This window comes from Anas platyrhynchos, chromosome 7, assembly GCF_047663525.1.
Source record: "Anas platyrhynchos isolate ZD024472 breed Pekin duck chromosome 7, IASCAAS_PekinDuck_T2T, whole genome shotgun sequence".
Classification (NCBI taxonomy): Eukaryota; Metazoa; Chordata; class Aves; order Anseriformes; family Anatidae; genus Anas; species Anas platyrhynchos.
The window spans coordinates 2,146,716-2,165,479 of NC_092593.1; the positions used below are offsets into that span (position 1 = coordinate 2,146,716).

Below are 18,764 nucleotides of genomic sequence, written 5' to 3' on the forward strand. Positions count from 1 at the left end.
TTTGTTATTTGGATTTTGGAAAAATAAATGCAAGAGCAGTACGTTAGCAGTAGACAAGTGGTATTTTGACAGGTACTGTTTAACTCTACTTGTGCCTGTGCCATGATGAGTGGGTACAATCGAGCACATGTACCTCCTCCAGGCACAAGAACTGCTCAACTGCAGTTGATTTTATTCCATCCACCTTCCCACAACTCACCCATCAGATTCCCTAAGAGCAGAGAGGGGCATCGCAGCTGGGCCAGGCTGGCACGCCGCGTGCCGTCACCCGCACTCCTCTCCAGGGCGTACCGACCGCTTTGAAAACCTCTCATAATATCAAAAACCTTCAAACCATCTGTATTTCGAGTCCCTCTTGGTCTCTGCTTGCTTTTGCCCGGCCAGGCTGACATTTATTCTGTAAAGCTGCTGTGAAGCACAAGCTGCAAGGAGCGCGCTGCGTCCAGACCTGCTAAGAGCATTACCCCAAGTCCTGATACTATTTGTAGCTTGGAAGAATTTTAAACTATTCTGCCCTCTCCCTTGAGGAAAGATCTCATAACAATTTCCTCCTGATGTTACAGCTTCGCATTTTATAACTGATATTTGAAACCCCCACTTATTCGGTCAGGATGCAATTTTGACTACATTATCTGGAAGTTATTTCATAACGAAGAGCGCGCTGCTGCCCAGTGACCAGGACGCACTGTCTGAACACCAAAACTTGTTCCTGTTATTATCTTGCTGCTTGCTGTAAAAAAAAAAGTAATATATCATGGTCAGAAAAAGAAAATGGACCAATAAATCTACCCAGTGGTCCCCCAGCCCTGGGCTACAGCTCTGAAAGACAGAAGCAGACATTTCTCTCCTCTTTTTTAACAATTTTTCTTCCGCGCACCTTCATACAGATGTACGGGGCAAACTGAGAGTCCTGGGATTTGGCATTTCCTTTTTATCTCAAAGCAGCTCTGCAAAGAGCTCTTGGTGGGCAGCTCCCTGGAAAAAGGGAAGCCCAGGACCCCTGTCACTCCCGTGCCACCCCGTGCCGTGTCCTCCACCTCGCACCGCTCAGTGCCCTTCGTGCCCCCCTGCACTTAGAAAACAGACACGATGGAGGGGAAGGGGGAAAGCAGGAACACCCACCAACGTTGGCAGATGTACACAGAAGAAAATAAAAGTACATCAAGTAAATCATGTCAAAGATTAAGCTGTCAATACTCAGAGTACCTGAACTGCTGGCTTAATTCACGCACTCGGTGCAGAGCACTTGGGGCAGCTTCGCGTTGACGCTTACAGCCCTCATGGGACAGCGTCAACCGTGGCTTTACAGTGGGCAGGAATACAAGTTATTTAGAAGTAATTCCATCCATTAACTCATTTTAAAAGTTCTTTGCTCTGGCAGATGGACAGAAACGGCACTTTGCTGTAAATGAGAGCGTGGCCCATGGCAGGGCAGGAGCGTTACCAGAGGGATCCGAACCTTGGAGACCAGCACCACTTCTCTTTCCCCCACCACAGTTTTGTATTAGCTCCGGAGATACCAAGTCCAAACGCCACTGTTTGCACCTGCCAGGGCAGATTTGGCCCTTGAAGTGCTTTTTCTGCCTTGGAAGGTCACGAGGGACCAGCCTTCAGTGTCGCCCTGTGAGCATCTACTTCATCGGCGAGGCAAACACACGCCCCGCTACCACCGAGGCACTGCTGTCCGTGCCTAATGCACTTTCCTTAAGGACCATAAATAACGAGCTAAAACCTGGTGCTTTTTGCTGTCTTCTCCTCCTCTCCTCTTCTGGCAGTCCGTAATTGCTCATCGGCCAAATCTGCTTTCCAAATAAAAATGCATACGGGCAGCAGTTTCACGCTACCTGAACCGGGAGGTAAGGGGTTTTTACCACACACATTAAAAGTTTAAAATCTAAATTCATCTTTCCAAATTTCACTGAGCACACAGAACAAGCCAGTGGGTGACACCAGGGCTGGGACACTACCGGGTTAGTTATCAAAAGTTATCAAAACCCAACAAAACGCCTTTTTTTATCTGCACTGTGTGACTCGGGAGCACCAACCCTACCTACAGCCCCGAAACGAGAAAGGCACGGACCCACAATAACCCCACCCCGCCTTCGTCAGCCACCTAGCATGTAAATCCATCCTGCAAGAATAAAAGGCCCTTTCTTCCCCCAAAACTTGCTGAGGAGCGCTGCCAGACGCCGCGATGAGCTCGCCCCAGCGCGTCCCCTCGGAGCAATAAATGAGGGGAATTCGGGGAAAGGCTTCAGCTGGGGCAGCACAACGCTGCTCCTGTGCTTCCTTCACCAGCAGCCTCCAGCATTAGCACTTTCTTTTCCTGATGGATAAAAAAAAAAAATAAAAGGGAGGGGTGGAGGGCTTGATTGCAGCAGCCAAGAGGAACTGCTGGATTTCTGCGCTTCCCCTTCGATGCGATGCTAAGGAGAACTCGATACATCCCTTGCTCACCCAGATCTGGGAAACGTATTTATCCCGAAACCAGGAAGCTGTGGCTTTTCCAGAGGTCTTCTCCTTCCAAACCCGTTCAGGACATTTCCTGCATTAGTGAGTTACGCTGTGATCACCGCCCTGCCCTCGCTAGCTCCTTTCATTCTTAGCATTCACATCCCCCGGGTGAGCAGGCAGGGTGCCGTATTTTACCCACTTTGGGTTCTTTAAACAAAAAAACAAGCGAGGCGAGAGATTCACTGGTGCACAAAACAAGGGTTTCCTATGGTGAAGGTATTTGGGGTGTCACTCACACCGTGTCCACCTTGGGTCCCTCCATTCCCTCCCCACACGCCCCCAGCTCCTCCAAGGGAGGCCCCGGTCTCTGCCCCGCCATGGTTTGCCATTAGAGGGCAATGAAGAACTTCCTACGATGCTCCCAGCCTCGCCCTCAGCATCCCTGTCCCCTCCAACACTTCACCACACGCTGTGGGACCGAAACGCCCGGGGTACCACCAGGCAGAGCTGGAAAACCTCTCCAGGCTGGAGAACCAGCACCCAGCCGCAGGGAATTAATTAATTGTCCTTCCCTAACGACCCCCGGCTCGGCCCCTCCGGGGATGCTGCAGGTAGGAAGGCGAGGGCTGGAGCTCTCCAACGAGGCTCCTCGGGGTTTTCTCTCCAGGTCTCACTCCTTGCCAGCCCACAGCCACCAAGTGAGCTTCTGCCACCTCCCCGTGCACCCTCCCCGAGCTTTTACCCGTCCTGCTTAGATTTTTAGCTCCCCCTGGGACCGAGGTCGCCTCCCTGCCTACCCCACCTCGCTGACACACTGTCAGGATCATGCAGACGTGTGAGCAGCAGTAGGAATACTGGTTTCGCTCTCCTCCTCCTCAAATTTATTCCTTGGTCAAGCCAGAGAGGCAGGGCAGCGAGCTCCAGGAAAGCCACAGCAAAGCGTAAATGACTTCCAAGTTTTATAGACAAAGGAACAGAGAATACCACCCGGGATGAGTCCCCACAACCAGCCCAGCAACCCTTGCAGTGACTCACCAGAAAGGGCAGAAACCTAACCAAAGCAGACTTGAAATAATAATAATAATAATAATTATTATTATTATTATTCCTATTAAGCATGAGACCAGTAGCTCCCCTGGTTTTTAATCTCACTTTTTTTCAAAGTAAGAGTTACTTTTCTGGGCCGAATTCTCTCCTTTAGCAGTCTCAAAATGTTTCAGAGTCGAACAGCCAGGGCCTTACAGAGCACTGAAAACTGCCCCTTCACAGTAACTTCGGGTTCTTTTCCCTTCCCGACAAGCTGCACGCCAGCACAGGAAGGTAAGAGAGCAGCCTGCAAGCTGCTATATTCCCTGACAGCCTCTGTCCTCCAGCAACCAAAATAAAGGTGTGATGTCCAGTCCCAGCGAGGCTCCTGCCTCGTGCTGCGTCCCCTTCTCGGAGCAGCGGGGAGCGGATCCCCGTGTCCCTGGGGAGCACTGCAGGTGCTGCAAACTCCTTTTGCTGTGTTTCCACCCACCCGCCCCTCCTGTCCTGCTGCAGAGCTCGGTGAATCAGCAGCAGCTGTGCTGAGGAGGGTGGGTGTGCACACCAGGGCTGTGATCTCAGCGCTGCTGCCTGCCCCTGCCCCTGCCCCTGCCCAGCCCGCACGTCCCCGCGCTGGATGGGCACGCTCCAAGCACGCAGCCAGGGAGAAGCAAATCGCTCGCAGCAGATTAAGCAATTTGTTCGGCGTCTGGCTGCAGCGAAACTTTAAAATAGCTCGGTGCTTTAGGTTTTCTGCAGAGCAAACTCGTGGAAAAAGCGAGCAATTCTTTACTCAGCTTTCCTGCGGGGTAATTGGATCTCATCAGAGGCTCCGCCGCTGAGATGGATGAAAAGGAAATGTCTCACGAATCTGTTTGTTATGATGTTCCTGACCTCACAGCGTGACTGCACCTTCTGCCAAACTCTCATCCTGGTACCTCTGTGTTTACTTTCCAAGGAAACATCCCCCTCCGTCGGTCCGGGATCAATTATTTTCATTAGCCATTACTTCTGGAGTTTATGGCAGGACCCGATTTTGCTGTTGGCTCACAACTGCACGCCCTCCCTTCTGCATGCTTCCCTTGCTCTAAATAACACAGCTTCTGTTCCTTGCCGTGGCAGAGCCAACCTGTTCACTGCTGCACAGCACTGCCAGGCTCTGCACTCCACGGACACCAAGGACACCTCAGCACATGGTGCTGCTGAATCCGAGGGTGCTGTGCAGGTGAAGGGAAGTTCACCATCACCACTGAGGTTGTGCTGAAGGTGACAGTGACCGCCAGCTGTGACAATGGCTCGTGACGTGGAAAGCCAGAGGCTCACTGGGTCAAGACCATTCCTCAGCATTACACAGGTCGGGACAGACCCAGCTCTGAGCACTCACCAGGAGGGGATGAAGGGTTGGTCTGCTCGAGCTTTTGCCTTGCAAACTAAGCAACGTTCACAGCACGAGGCTTCCGTGAGCTGTTCCCAACAATGGAGCGTGAGGCCAAAAAAATGAGTGCTTGAAACCATTCAAATCCTCTGCGACCTCCCCTTTTAAGCCCTGGGAGCGCGCTGCCCAAACACCAGTGCATGCTCTCAACAGGGTGCCTGCTAAAAGCCCTCGTGGCCGCCCTTACCTGGTCGCAGATGAGCTCCCACTTCTTCTCGTTGTCGTACTGCCGCAGCAGCCGGGCTTTGTCGGGCGGCAAGTTCATCGCATTCTGCAGGGAGAGAAAGAAACCAACGTGAGGGACCACAGCGGGCTCGGGAGCAGGAGGAGTCAGACACGGGCAAACCAAGACAACATGGCTGCGGTTGCTCTAATTGTTTTATGGGAATCCCCGGTGACAGAGTTATTCAGAAACATTCCCTCTCAACACCGACTTTGGCCCCAAAAGCAGCAGTGAGTCACACGGCGGGGCCAGCGACGCCTCTGCTGCCGCGGGGATGCGCTGGGAAGCAGGAGGGCACGGACGCGCCGTTTGGAGAGCTCTGCACACACGGCGTCTGGAGAGCCTCCCAATCAGCCGAGGGCAGCGCAAGAAGGCCAAGTGCCTGAACACGAGGGCCATGAAGCACCTCTCCGTCTGCAGCTCACATTCTCCTCGGCGCGCTCGTCTGGCCATGGAGTCACCCGAATTAACCCCCAGGACGCAAGCACTGGGTTGCAGAGCCCGGCTCCCTGCTGGGAGCAGAGCGGGGTGCCAGGCCCTGCAGCACTGACAGGCGCTGCGCTCCCCTGGTTCATTTGGGAAAGGTGATGGGAACCCACAGCACCACAGGCTGCTCCATAAACACTCCCGCAGTGAAGCAGTACTCAATAAACCCATGGTTAGGTACCAAGACCCTGCTGTATCAGGACGCACCTTCACAGCCCGTGCAGGAGGTTCACAGCTTTGCCAAACCCGGCCTGTCCTGGGGGTCCTTGGGAACACCCACGCGGCCACAAGTGGCACAGGGGAAGTCCCGGGCACGGCACGGAGCGGTGACCGAGGAATTTCAACGTGCATGTCGAGTGGTCATGCAGCAGGGATCGGTATTTCTGAAGCACTTTATCAGAAATGCACTGGGCTGGTTTTGTCTCCATGCCCACGTCCCCCTTGGCCAGGGACAGCCGCGGACAGCCACAGCAGGACGGCGGCCACCTCCCTGCAGGGCCGTGCTGCGTGGAGCACAGGCACTCCCGGCCCCAGCACAGATTTCTTTTGAAATCTTTGGTGTGGCTGCAAACGCCTCTTCCTGCCGGGAATGCTCTGACACCCGAGGCCGCCCTCTGACCTCGCGGTCTCTGCAGGATCCCCGAGGAAGGCGAGGAGAACAGGTCTCCAGCTCATCTGGCCTCCTGCATCTCGCAGATGCGCCTGCTGCTCTCCCACAGGACCTCCTCTACCTCCACCCCAGCGGATGAGCGTCACCTGCAGCTGCTCTTCCCAAAGCCTCTTTTCTATCAGATAACAAATACTCTTCTTTTTGCTCATCCATGCTGTCATGTTGACAGCATTTATAGGCTGCGATCCTATCTGCCCTCGATTCCTCTCTCAGCCTCTTAGCATACTCCTTATCAGCTCTTCTTATCATTTTAATGCACTTCTCGGTATTTTTCCTGGGGCTTTTTCGAGTGCCATTCCTTCCCCATGAGGATGCAAACACATTTCAGAGCTCCACTACACCTCAGCTGCAGGAGGAGCTTCGCTGTTTGCCTGCAGTGCTCGCCATGCCGAAATGTGAACTTGTTGTCCCTAACCAGCTCCCCAAACCAAGCTGGCACTCGGACATGAAACCAGCCTGGAAACCTCCGCAGAACCCAGCCGTGGCAAGAGCTCCGCGTGGCCGAGAGCCCCAAACAGGGAGAACGAGACCTAGGCAGCAGGTTGGTGTGAGCTCATTTCGAAATGACTTCAATCTGATCTCATCCCGAAACGTGACCTCCTTCGCCCCGCATCGTTGTGCTGCACACAGCCACCTCCTGTATTTCGCCAATTGCTGCCATTCACAACCCTCTCGTTTTTTCCAACAATTACTGCCATGTACGTTAGATGGCCCTGGTCTGGCAGGCAGAATTATTCCGCATCCCGTGCGTGCAGCCGGCCTCAATCCCTGCCCATACACAGAGCGTGACCTGTGCCCGCAGCTCCTCCAGTTCTCTTTTCGGGAGGTGACTCAGACATCTTGCCACCTCCAGGTCCTTTTTGGCTACCTACAGGTCTAGGGCCTGCAATTCCTCTTCCCATCCTTACCCTCGTTGCAGCTTTGGAGGCTACTGCTCACACAACCCGTCCCATTCCTCCACCAGCACCTCCACCGCCTCCCCCCGTAAGTCGGCCAGACCCCAACGCCGCGCTGCCGTCTGCAGGGGCCGGCTTCCAGCCCTGTTTTGGCTCCTCGCACACATAACTTCTCTTTTTCCCCGCAAATTCCAAAGTTATTCATGTCTGCTGCCGCGTGCCAAGTCGTATAGGTAAGGTTTCCATTTCGCTTGCTCCAGACTGGCATTGTAAAGCTCGGCCTTGAATTAATCGCAGTAGCAGATGGAAAACCGGGGGAAATACTAGCAGGCCTACAAAATATTAAATTGCTTCGGAGTTAAAAATAAAACCAGCAGCGCATCAAGGAAATGTATATTTTGAACCTATTAAACAAAACTCGGCTCTGTCCCACTCGGCCCCCCCAGCAGCGGCTCCGAGGCCCGTGCCAGACGCTTCGGCACCGCGCTGCGCACCCGGGCTTGTCCAGAGCCGGCCTCGATCCACACAGACACGCCTCACACACGCCTGCCTTGCTTTGACCATTTCCTGATGATTTTATCTGAATCTAAGTTAAGTGACCCAGCACAGGTCTCTGAAGAACCACCAGTGCCACCCAATCCCAAGCCTTTCCCCAAGGAGCGAGCACAGCCCCAAAACGCAGGGAACAGAACCTCCCGTTTTAAGGCCACCCTAAAACAGCTTTGTCACCAAGAGCTGAGCTCACTTGCCCCAAGAAAAGCAGAAAAGGGCATCAAAACTAGGTTTAGAGGTGCCAAAGCACCTGAGTTTAGTGGGAGAACAGCGCAGCTTGTGGGTTGGGGCACTGGGACCCTGCTCAGGGCACAAAACTTGTGGCTCCCCTTCGGATGCATCACCCGGGCGTGTGGCCCAAGGCTGGCTGTTTGTTTGCATCTCTCAGGACCAGCAAGTGCTTTATAAGAAAAAAGGGAACCCTGTACAAGGAGAGCACCTGCAGAAGCACAGGCAGGACACACAGGGGCACACGGTCAGGGTTATGCTCAGAAAACGCTACGGCAGCGGGCCAGGTGCCACCGAGGGCCAGAGCGCCCTGGGGACACGGCAATTTGGGAACAGAAATACCTGGAAAGGAGGGGCCGAACCAGCTCCTGTCACAGCAATGTCACAACACGCAGAAGCTCCGGTGATTTCTGCCACCAGGAGGGCTGGCACGTGGCTGCAGGTCCCAGCGGCACCGAGCCACACGCTGCTTTGTGTGGCTTGCTCCTTGTTTTGGAGAGAATTAAAAGGCTTCATGTTTTGGGAAACAAATGCAGCAGCAGTCTGAGTGACTCCGAGGTATAAGCATTGCTAATTAACGGCATTAAGCTGTTGCTCTTTCTTATTAATCTTATCATCTTTAAGTCCAAATCCCTTTTATTTATGAATCCTGACATTAACGTGCCAGCCTCCAACACGGCAGAGTCCTCCTAATCCATCCGCTCACAGGGAAGGCCCTGCATGCTTCAGTAAGCCAATTAGAGCGCAGCCACCCCTAAAACACCAGCCTCCAAGAGCAAAAAAAAGCGTTTCCTACTCCCTGGAGCTCCCCGGGGTGCCCAGGAGCCCTGGGGGCACGGCCACATCCTGCAGGGCTCAGCCTGGCCGCAGCTCTGAGGCGCTGGCTCCCAGCCTTTGAACTCAACATCACCGCAGCTTGTGCTCTGAAACGTTGTTTGGGGCCTTAAAAACTGGGGTGCAATGGTAATATTACATTTCAGCTCAGTGAATGTGTCCTCAAGCCGAGCTGCAGTGCCCATGGTGGCAGGGCAGGGCGCAGGTTAACGCCGAGCCCTCGCTGAGACACAGCGGGGAGGCTTATATTGCTGGGACCTAACTCCCCACGCACTTTCTCCTTCTGCCTCTCCTCCGACTGGGCTTAGTTCTGATTTGCACAAGCACTGGTGAGAGAGAAAAGCAAACCTCTGTAGTTTTTGGCTCTGTGGTAGTATTGATGAAACAGCTCAGGGCCTTAATACACCTAAAACAAAACTCTTGGCCTTTATAAATGAGATTCAGATTCACATCCCGACACCAAACTTGTGCTCACCACCCCAGCAACTGCAGACTTCAAGGACCCCCTGTCCCCAGCTGGAATTTCCTAACCTGAGGTTACTCTGCAGCTCCTCAGCTACGCTCCTAAAGCCTGCAGACAGCCTGGTCCCAGCGCCTTTCATCTCCGGCTCTCCTGGTTTCATCTCCATTGCCTCCACAGTGATGAGCTGCAACCTTCATTTTGCCTGCGGTATGGTCAGGACTGGTTTCAGGCGCAGTCTGAATTGTTTTAAGCTTTTATTAATGTCTGGTGAGCTCTTACAAAGTAAATCCAAAATTGGTCCGTAAGTCAAATCCATACCTCCCGGCTTCGTAAAGCTGAAAGCAAGCAGGCGCCTTCCTGGCTGGGGACAGCCTGGGAAGAAAATTTGGGATCATCAGCGGATCCAGGCTCACTTCTTGGCACTGCCAGGTGCCCGGGTCACTCCAGAAACCAGGAGCAGAAAGGAACCGAATTCCCTGCTAACAGCTGCCCACTGAAACACCCCCTCCGTATTTCTGTGCAGTACCGAAATTTAACTCCAGGACCCAGGCACTAAACCAGCCCTCAATATTCCCGTACAACATGAAAATTGAGCTTTCTGTAACTGTCTGCACGACTTCACCTCTCAGCCCCGCTCTGCTGTGTTTATTTAGGAAAGCTAGAAGCAAGTGAAGCAATCCTGGGCGTGTTGACTCTATGAGGAATCCACGCTAAAATTAAATGTACTTATTGTTCTAATCCTCCTTCTCCCCTTTTATTTTTTCTTATTCAACTGGTCTTTGATCTAAACATACGGATGCTCTCACTGACGAGCCCTCTCTGCCACTAACCATGCCCTGGATCTGCAGGGAGAGCATTTCCACGGGGCACTGGGATGTGGCTGCTCTCTGCTGTGCAAACAGCCCCTTGGTGCCTCTCATGCCCCCGTGCCACACACATTCCTGGGTGCCCAGCTCAGTCCTGGCCTTTTATTCCCATCCCTCCTGATGCTGCTCAGCACAATCCCTGAGGAATTACAAGCAGATGTCCCAGGGCTGGCAGCGAGCGGCTGCCTTGCGGTCGCTCTGTCCCAAAAGAGCCACCCTGAGGGGCAGCAGCACCCAGCAGTGGCTGCCCAAACCCCTCCGTGCTCTCAGCAAAGCAATAAAAAAGCAGGTGGAGAAATTTCCTCTACCTGGAATTTTTAAGGCAGCTGAAGCTCCCACCTTGCTACAAGCACTGCTGATAGGAAGAAGCCTTCTCCCATCATGTGTGCAGGTGGCATGGGGAAACTGTGGGGTCGATGGTATCAGAGGCTCTCCTCTTTTCATACTCTCCTATCATCGCTCTACTGAACTAACAGGAGGTCACGGGATGGAAAGGGTGCTTCTAAAGCACAGAATTGGCTTCATTTTGCACACTGGGGTACTTACAACATGACCAAGAAAGCAAACCCCTTCCTCAACCTACCCTTTGAAGGATGTATCACACAGAAACCTGTAACGGCACAGCCAGGTTTGGGTGGTAGCTCAGAAACGCCCCTGAACAAGAGAACTAAAAAGCCTCAGTTCACTGGAAACTTGGATGGTTTTTATCTATATTTCACATAGATGATTGCAGCTCTTCCCCTATATGCATATATGAACACAGGCGTGCGTATGGACACATTCTGTTGAGTTCTTTAAGGTCATGCATACAGGTATTGAACTGATCTACTTTAATGTGTCCAGAAAAAATATAAATAATTAAAAAAAAACAGGACACAATGTGCACACCAACACCACACAAACACAAAAGCCCCCAGACACCCGAACAAAATGTGCAGAGCTCAAGAGGCCGAGGCTCTCCAGGAGGTGCAGTGGGTGCCTTCGGACCAAGCAAACACGACGCAGTGGTGAGCAGCGCAGCGATCAGCACTTCTGGAGAACTGCAAACTCTTCACCCCCCTCTTTCCACACTCCTCTACTTGATGAGGGCGAGAGCAATTCGTCTGGAAGCTTGTTATACATAAAAAATGTAAACAGGAGGAACGGCTCCCATACGCCAGGCTTCAAACCCCAGGGAATTTTTACAGGCGAGCCATAAACTCTGCTCCCCGTTGGGGATATTTCCAGGGCTGGCTACCGCAGGCACCGCCGGGACCCAGCAGAAGAGGCGCACGGCAAGCCAAAGGCAACCACGGGTGTGTGACCTGGAGCCAGAATGAGGGATTCTTCCTACAGCAGGACCACTCTGTGCTTCGTAACCCACCCCCAAGGCTCTTCCCACCTTATCTCAAGTCTGCAGGTCATTTAATAACGCCTGCACCAAGCAGGTGAAGCCAAGCACCACCAAGCAGCAACCCTCTGCTCACACGAGAACCACGAGGTTTGCTGTGTGCGCTGCCTCTGAGCCACCGCACCAACACCGAACAAGGCTGCACTGTGCTGCAAGCCCCCGGGACGCCCTCCTCGGTGATGGAAAATTCACAGCCATTTCACTGGGGGCTTTTTACTGGCTTTTTGCTTTTTTTTTTTTACTGGGAAGCTGCCTGAGTAACGGGGCAACAAGGCAATGCTGCAGACACAGCCTGTCCCCTTCCCGGATGGCCACGGGCTGTCCTTGCGTGTCCTGACCTTGCCCACGTCTGCAGCTGGGAAATCCTCGCTGGGAAGCTCCTGCTCCCCTTCCCGGCCTCCCAGCTCGTCCTCCAGCACGAGAAGGAGCCTGCACAGCCCCCCAGATGTCAAACCGAGCACTGCGTTAGTTTTTATGTAGCGCACAGGCTGCCAGACAACTTGGCACGAAATGTAAACCAGGAGCTGGTGCCGGCCCCAGGTCTGCTGCGAGGGAACCCTCCTGAGCTGTGGGGCACGGGGCAAAGCCCTGCTGAACCCTGCCCTGGGGAACCCCCCCCATCCCAGGGCTGCCTGGCCTGGGTTATTCTTTAACCTCTTTTCCTGCAGCCTTCCCAACGCGGCTCCTCCGGCTCGGTGCTAGACCAATAAATGTTCGCGCCTTCCCATAAAAGTTTCTGCTAGGTTAAGTTTTTCCAAATAAAGCCCTAACCACATTTTCTGGGCTTCTGCTTATGCTCAGCACGCTGAAGTTTCCAGCGTGCACCAGAATGGCTCACGCTTCATGGATTTTGTCTTTTCCCCAGCCCAGGAAGCTGCACGGCTCCGAAACCACCTCCAGCAAACCCCCACAGCAAGCACCGAGTTGCCCGTGGCACGCCGTGCCCAACCTCACGCCCAGGAACCCAAAAGGTGGTGTTTGAGGCCGAGGCGTGCATGTGGAAGGCACTTGCTGAAACGCTGGAGAACGGTGTGGCCATTGGGGAAGCTGTTTTTAAATGTAATTTCATTTTCTTTTTCTATTCTCAGCTTTGTTCCTTACTCAGCGGGATGTGCAGGTAACGAGGAGAGGAGTCCCACCGCGGGGGCCAGCTGAGGGCTTCTTCCAGCCCCAGCCAAGCTCCCCTTAGGGTCGCCTTTCCCCATCCCCACTGCTCTTCTCACCTGTCAGCAACACCTCCTACAATGGCCTCTGTTTATCCCCAAACACCTTTCTAATTTCATCTTGTAATCTCGGAGGTAGCTCCCCTGCTAACCCCTGAGATGCCAGCCCCGTGACTTCCCGAGTGCGTTATGTGGAGAGCATAAACAGCAGCAGCTCGTCTTTCATCAAAAAAAACCCTTTGATGAGCGCTGATAAACCCCAACCAGAAACACGACGGGGCACTGCCCTGCAACGCTCCATCTCCTGCTGGAGCTCAGCGCGGCCGTGAGCTGCTCAGGGCAGGATTTGGCTGCTCTGTGGGGTCTGGAGGATGATCCCGAGGCACCCGCAGCACCCAGGGTGGCAGTGGCACGAAGCAAACTCACCGGGCACCTCTGGAGCAGGCACTGAAGGCGAGCAGGGTGCCCTTAGGGAGATGCCAGACAGCCCCGTGTGGGTGACGGCACTGCTGAAACCTCCAAAAATCCCCCCCTCGCTGCCACGGAGGTGGAGACAAGATGCAGGTGTTAACGAAGCTGAGGTCATGTTTACATTTGGTGAATATATACGTTATTTTATTGCCGTCTAGCTTAGGCTGTGAAGGCTGCCTGCTACCTGGCCGTAAATCTCCCTCCCTGGGCTAAATCCTGGCGCTTTCCATTCGGCGGGGAGCAAGCTGCCACCGGTGGCACCGCTCGCAGCAGGAGGGCACCGCGTCTTGCAGCGATGGCACTGGGGAATGACCAAAACCCTGTGTTTTACCCCAGGTCTGCTCCTTCCCCCAAAACCATGCTCGGAGCATGCATCCCTCCGTGCCCCTCCTGCAGTTCCCTTGTGATGACCTTGATGCTGTAAATATCAACAAAAGAAGGGGGAGAAAAAGGAGGCTAAGCTACCTAATGCCTTTCCAGAAGGCTCTGCCGCGCTTTAAGAGCCCCAAATTAAGCGGTAATGCTCTTGTGATTAACCCCCAATTAAGGAGCAGGGGGCTCCGAGCGTCGGGAGCTGAGCCCAGCGCAGCGAGGAGCGAGCAGGAGGAGCCCCGGGCAGGGTGAAGCTGGGTCTGGTGGCCCCGTGGGCACAGCAGGTGACACCCAGGGCCCACTGCTCGCTGGCTCGGAGCAAGAAGGAGTGCACAGGAATAGCAAAATTCCTCCTGCTGGAAAACCAACCTCCTGCTGGAAAACCAACCTCCTGCCTCGCTGCTGCTGCTCTGCTGCCACCACCGCACAGCCCCAGCACGGGCTGAGCAGGTCGGAGCCAGGCAATGCTTCTCCTGTCCCCATCTCCACGAGGAAGCTGGGCTGGAGTGTTTCACAACCCCCTTTTTTAACACCCAAGTCCCTCGGGCACGCACTGCAGCCTGAGCTCTTCGGGACTGCCGGGGTGACCTCGCTGGTGAATCCAGCTCTGCCTTTCTGCCGCTTCCCACGCCGGGAGCCCGGGCAGCCCCCGGCATGCCAATGAGGTTAAACAGCTCGCTCAGGAGTCCAGCGTGGCACTGCATGGCAATGAGCTGGCAGAGGCTCTGGGGCGGCACGGTACCACAGGGACAAGCAGGATTAATCCTGAACCCACATCGACACCTCCCCACCGCAGCACCCGCAGGTAACACCCATGGTGCACAAGGAGGACCACGGGCAGGCTGTGCCCTTGCTGGGGACGGGGACAGGGATGGGGACAACGCTGTGACAGCAGAGCCGGGGACTCAGCTGCCTGCCCCCATCCACCTGCTGTCACCACCCGCCTAGGAGGTGAAGGAGGATTCATCGTAAAAGGGGGGGAAAAGGGAATGCACATCTGCTTACGCACAAAATTGAAATTCTGGTTGGAAATTCTGGCTCCTGTCCTTCACGCGGAGCTGGGCATCCTCGCTGAGCACAGCTCCAGCTAATTAGCCTGCCTTTTCTGCTCCGCTAACGAGGCTGTCACTGTGATGTCTGTATCTCAGGGCAGCCCGCGCCTCTCCCTGGGGCTGGCTCGAGCTGCTCGGCTCAGCTCGGGGCTGGGTTTGTGCTGCAAGGCAAGGGGCCAGTCCCTGAAGCTCCACAGAGGCAGGGGGTGAGCAAACTTCCCTCCTCCTGCATTTCCAAGGATGGCAGCAGCGAGGAGCAGCTGCACGTGCTGCCCGTGCAGACGCAGACGTGGAAGTCCCACATTGGCCACGCAGGCATGGAGGTGATCCTCCTAAACCAATCCTGCTAGGCACAATCCATTTTATTTCCATCTTCCTCTGACTGTATTTAAGCCTTCTAAATAACGCCAGATGAAGCCAGGCCGTTAACCTCAGAGCTGTCGGTGTTTTTCACATGAGCTGGTGCCGGCACGAAGGGAACAGAAAGCAAAAGGGGCTTGGCTCTTGGGCTGTCTCCATCCTGTACGCCTGGCAGGTCAGTCCCCGTGCTGGTGTTGAGGATTTGGGCACCACAGCAGCAGGAGCGGGGCAGGGAGGGCTGCCAGCATCAGGAGAAGCGATCACCAGGAGTGAGCTGTGTGTCCGTGGGCAGCCCCAAACCTTCCCCTCGCTCACTTCCCAGTGGAGCTGTGCCACGGGGTGCACCATTTCCCATCCAAAAGCAGCTCGGTGGTACCAGCACTGGGTCCCGGGCAGCTGCACGGGAACACAGCCCATCCCCTGCAAACCAGCAACACCCCCACCACGTCTTCCCCCCAAGGGGCATTGATTTCAGCCCATTTGCTTACTCCAGCTAGCATGAAATGTCCTCAGGCAAGTCCTAACCATGGCTTTTGCCCCGAATACTCATTAGCCAGGTTGTTAGAAAAAGGGAAAGGAGCTTTTGGAGGTGAGCGTTATTATTTCCCAGCCGGTGTTCCCCATTAACTGCAATTCATACCATTAAAATGGGGAGTTTTCCTGCTCGGTTACACAGCTAATACCAGCTACAATTACGTGCTGTTGGTTTAAAATGAGACAGAAAGAGAGCATTACAAGGCCAGCGTGCAGCTCCCCGAACACCACATCCATCCTAATTCCTCTCTGCAGGAGCCGGTGCAGACCTGGCGGGGTAATGCCCATCCTAACGCCCTGCCAAGCGGAACACAGAGCAACCACGGGGTTAGAAAAAATCATCAATTCCCAAATCGCCCAGCTCAGAAAGTCGCAATTAATGCTTTTTTCTCCCCAGACAGGTCTCTCAGCTACCGGCCTGCAGCAGGGCTTCTGCGCTGGGGAACCTCGAGCTCTGCCGGCTTTCTCCTAGGCACGGCCGTGGCTGTGCCCATCGGTGCTGGCAAGCTCCCCCTGCCAGAGCTGTGGCTCAGCAAAGCAGAGCAGGTAGGTCGAGAAACAGCTGCTGCCAATCCTGCAGCTGAAGGACATCTGCATGCCAGAGAAGCGCCCGTGTTCCCTACGGTGACAACAAAAACAGACGGCACACAGGATCAGACACATAAGGTCATGCTGGACAACACAAATAACCATCTGTTGAAGGGGAGAAGAGCACAACACTGTTCTTTAACAATTTTCTTGCATCTCCCCGCGTGCCTCTCTCTGTCTGCAGCAGGGCTGTGGCAGCAGCACCTCTCTCGGTGTTTCACATTTTTAGCAAGCGCCCTGATAAAATGCAACTCTTTGCATTGATACCAGCAAAAAATCACCTCCGGCAGCACCATGTGAGGCCTCTCCTTCAGGCGGCCACTCGGTCTGGCTGTGGGATGGGGACCGGAGGTGCCGGCCCCGGTGGCCACCAGCCCGGAGCTGCCACAGCCCCACGCCGGCCCTCGGCGTCCCGCTGCTGGCAGCGAGCACTGCGCTTGTGCAATCCACTCCTCCGGCCATCCCCAGCAGCAGGCATCTTCTTCCAAAAGCATTTGTCAGAAGAAAAACAGAACCACCCAAAACTGAACATCACTTAACTGCTTGGGAAAGAATAACCGAGCTGCATTTCCAGCCCTCCCGGAGACAGAGTTCATCCGCAGCCCAGCCAGAGCCAAAGCCCAGCACCCAGGGCTGCAGCAGTGGTGGACCAGGACGTGCCCCACAGCCCATGCTGGATCTCTGCGTGCCCACCAAAATGTGAGCAGCCCGCACAGGGCCGCCTGAGCAGGCAGAAGGTGCTGTGCCCGCAGCTGCCCTCCTCTCTGCTGGAGCACCGGCTGCAGAAGAGGCAGGCGTCCTCATCAGCAGGAGCCTGAGGTGCCTGCAAACTAATGAATGGAAGAGCCAGAGAGGGGTTTAAGCAGTGCTTTATGCAGTTGGACAACATTTACACCAGCAAGACAGCTTCTCAACGGGCAGAGGCCGGGCTGGCAGGTGGAGTTACTGATGCTCCCCTTGCTACCTTCATGGAAAGAAAAAATCCAGAAAACACCACAATGGTACAACCAGGATGCTTGCTGCTACAGGGCACCCCAGAAGCAGGACTGGGACAGTATCCGTCCCTGTAAGAATACAGGCTGCTCCTCCTCTGGAATAAATAATTGTACAAGAAATAATAGAAACGATGCAATTGTACATGGACCTAAATCACAGCAAGATGCTCCCTGCACCAGCCAAGCAAGACCAGCAGGAGATCACCGGGGTGCCAGAGGGGTGCTGGCCCCCACAGCCAGCCCCAGCACCAGCAGCAGGGGTTTTGAGGTATGACGGAGACCCACCGAGCTGTCACACACAGCCCACGGGCGAGCCAGGCTGCAGCACACAGGCAGGACCCCCCCGCCACATCCTCCCCACAGATACACCCAGCACAGCTCGCTCCAGCACCGCCTGGGCGTAGCTCCGAGGGGATTTCTCAGTTCCTGCACCTCCTCTCTTCCCTGACAAACAGCGTCTCGACGGCCAGCCAAGCATGAGGGCAGAGGGTTGTTTTAACAGAACATGTTTTACCAATTAGGATCTTGTGATATCCACCAAAACATCTAACGCAGCGCAGGGAAGCCATTAATAACGGGGTTTGCAGGCACCGTCTGAAGCTGCAGGTGCTTCATTCTACTGCCCACAAGGCCGGCCCCAGAACCCCTTGAAGTCCATCTCAATGGGTTTAATTAATGGCAGTTCTTCATCTCCTGGGCAGTGTTGTTCCCCTGTTTGGGTGCATTTCACACCTCACTGCACGGCGTCACCCTCCTAACATCCCTTCCACTGCGGCTCCCCGTGCACAGGCTGCCTGTGGTTAGCATCGTGACATGGGGCTGTTGGGCAGGACTTCAGGGAGCTACGAATCATGCTGGTATTCACACTGACCAAGGCCTGTTATGATTTAATTTAGCAGTTAAGGACCATTAAAATTAGGACCATCCTGCCCACTACAAAAAACAGCCCCTGCCCACCCCCTGCCATTCACACCCACCCCCTGCCATTCACGCGAGCACAGGGGACAATTTCTGGGTGCTTCAGTGGCACCTCTGGAAAAACTGGGGTTAGTAATATAAAATATAATAAATATAATATAATAAACGAGGTTAGGACACAGCAGGGCCCTGATTTCTTCCAGTCAGAGCAACCTCCTAATGACATTACCAAGCAGACTTTTAAACTAATTCCCAGCCCTCGCTGCCACCTGGTTTCCCCGCAGTGTTAAGGGAGATATCTTTACCAGCTTTTCTAAGGGATGTATCTTTACTCAGCCTGGTTTTGTTCCTGCTGAAGTCTGCCCCGTCCTGAACTCTTAGCCCCACTGTTTGTGCAGACAACACCTCAAACCCCAAGCGCTTGAAGAACGGGAAGCCTTTTCAGCACACTCCTCCCCTGACTTCCTGGTGCGAGCCACATCAGCCCTCGAGGACCGATTTATCAGCCGGATTTCTGTCCCCAGGACACAGCAGACATTCCTCACACCACTCGAAAACCCCACGTCAGCCCCAGGTCCCAGCAGGGCTGGTTTTGCTGTGAGGAATTAAGCGCAGGAATGGCGCGGGGCCGCCTGGGCCCTGCTGCGCTCCCACACGCAGCGCTGAGGTGATCGGGGACAGACCCGCAGCCACCACAGGCCACAACACAGGGACTGGTCCCCAACATCCCGAGGACACTTGGTGTGACTTCTCTGACCACCACGGCAGCGAAAAGGCGGAGCCCTTCA

At 54.5% G+C, this 18,764-nt stretch overlaps 1 protein-coding gene across 9 annotated transcripts in view; it reads right to left on the reverse strand.

Moving 5' to 3' along the window:
* The window catches only part of FMNL2 (formin like 2), a 102,752-nt gene that overhangs the window by 53,152 nt on the left and 30,836 nt on the right, over window positions 1–18,764 (reverse strand). For all 9 annotated transcript variants that reach the window (XM_038182398.2, XM_038182396.2, XM_027459526.3 and 6 more), the window contains exon 2: window positions 5,103–5,186. In XM_038182398.2, coding sequence (XP_038038326.1) covers window positions 5,103–5,186 — 84 coding nt within the window. The remainder of the gene's footprint in view (window positions 1–5,102; window positions 5,187–18,764) is intronic.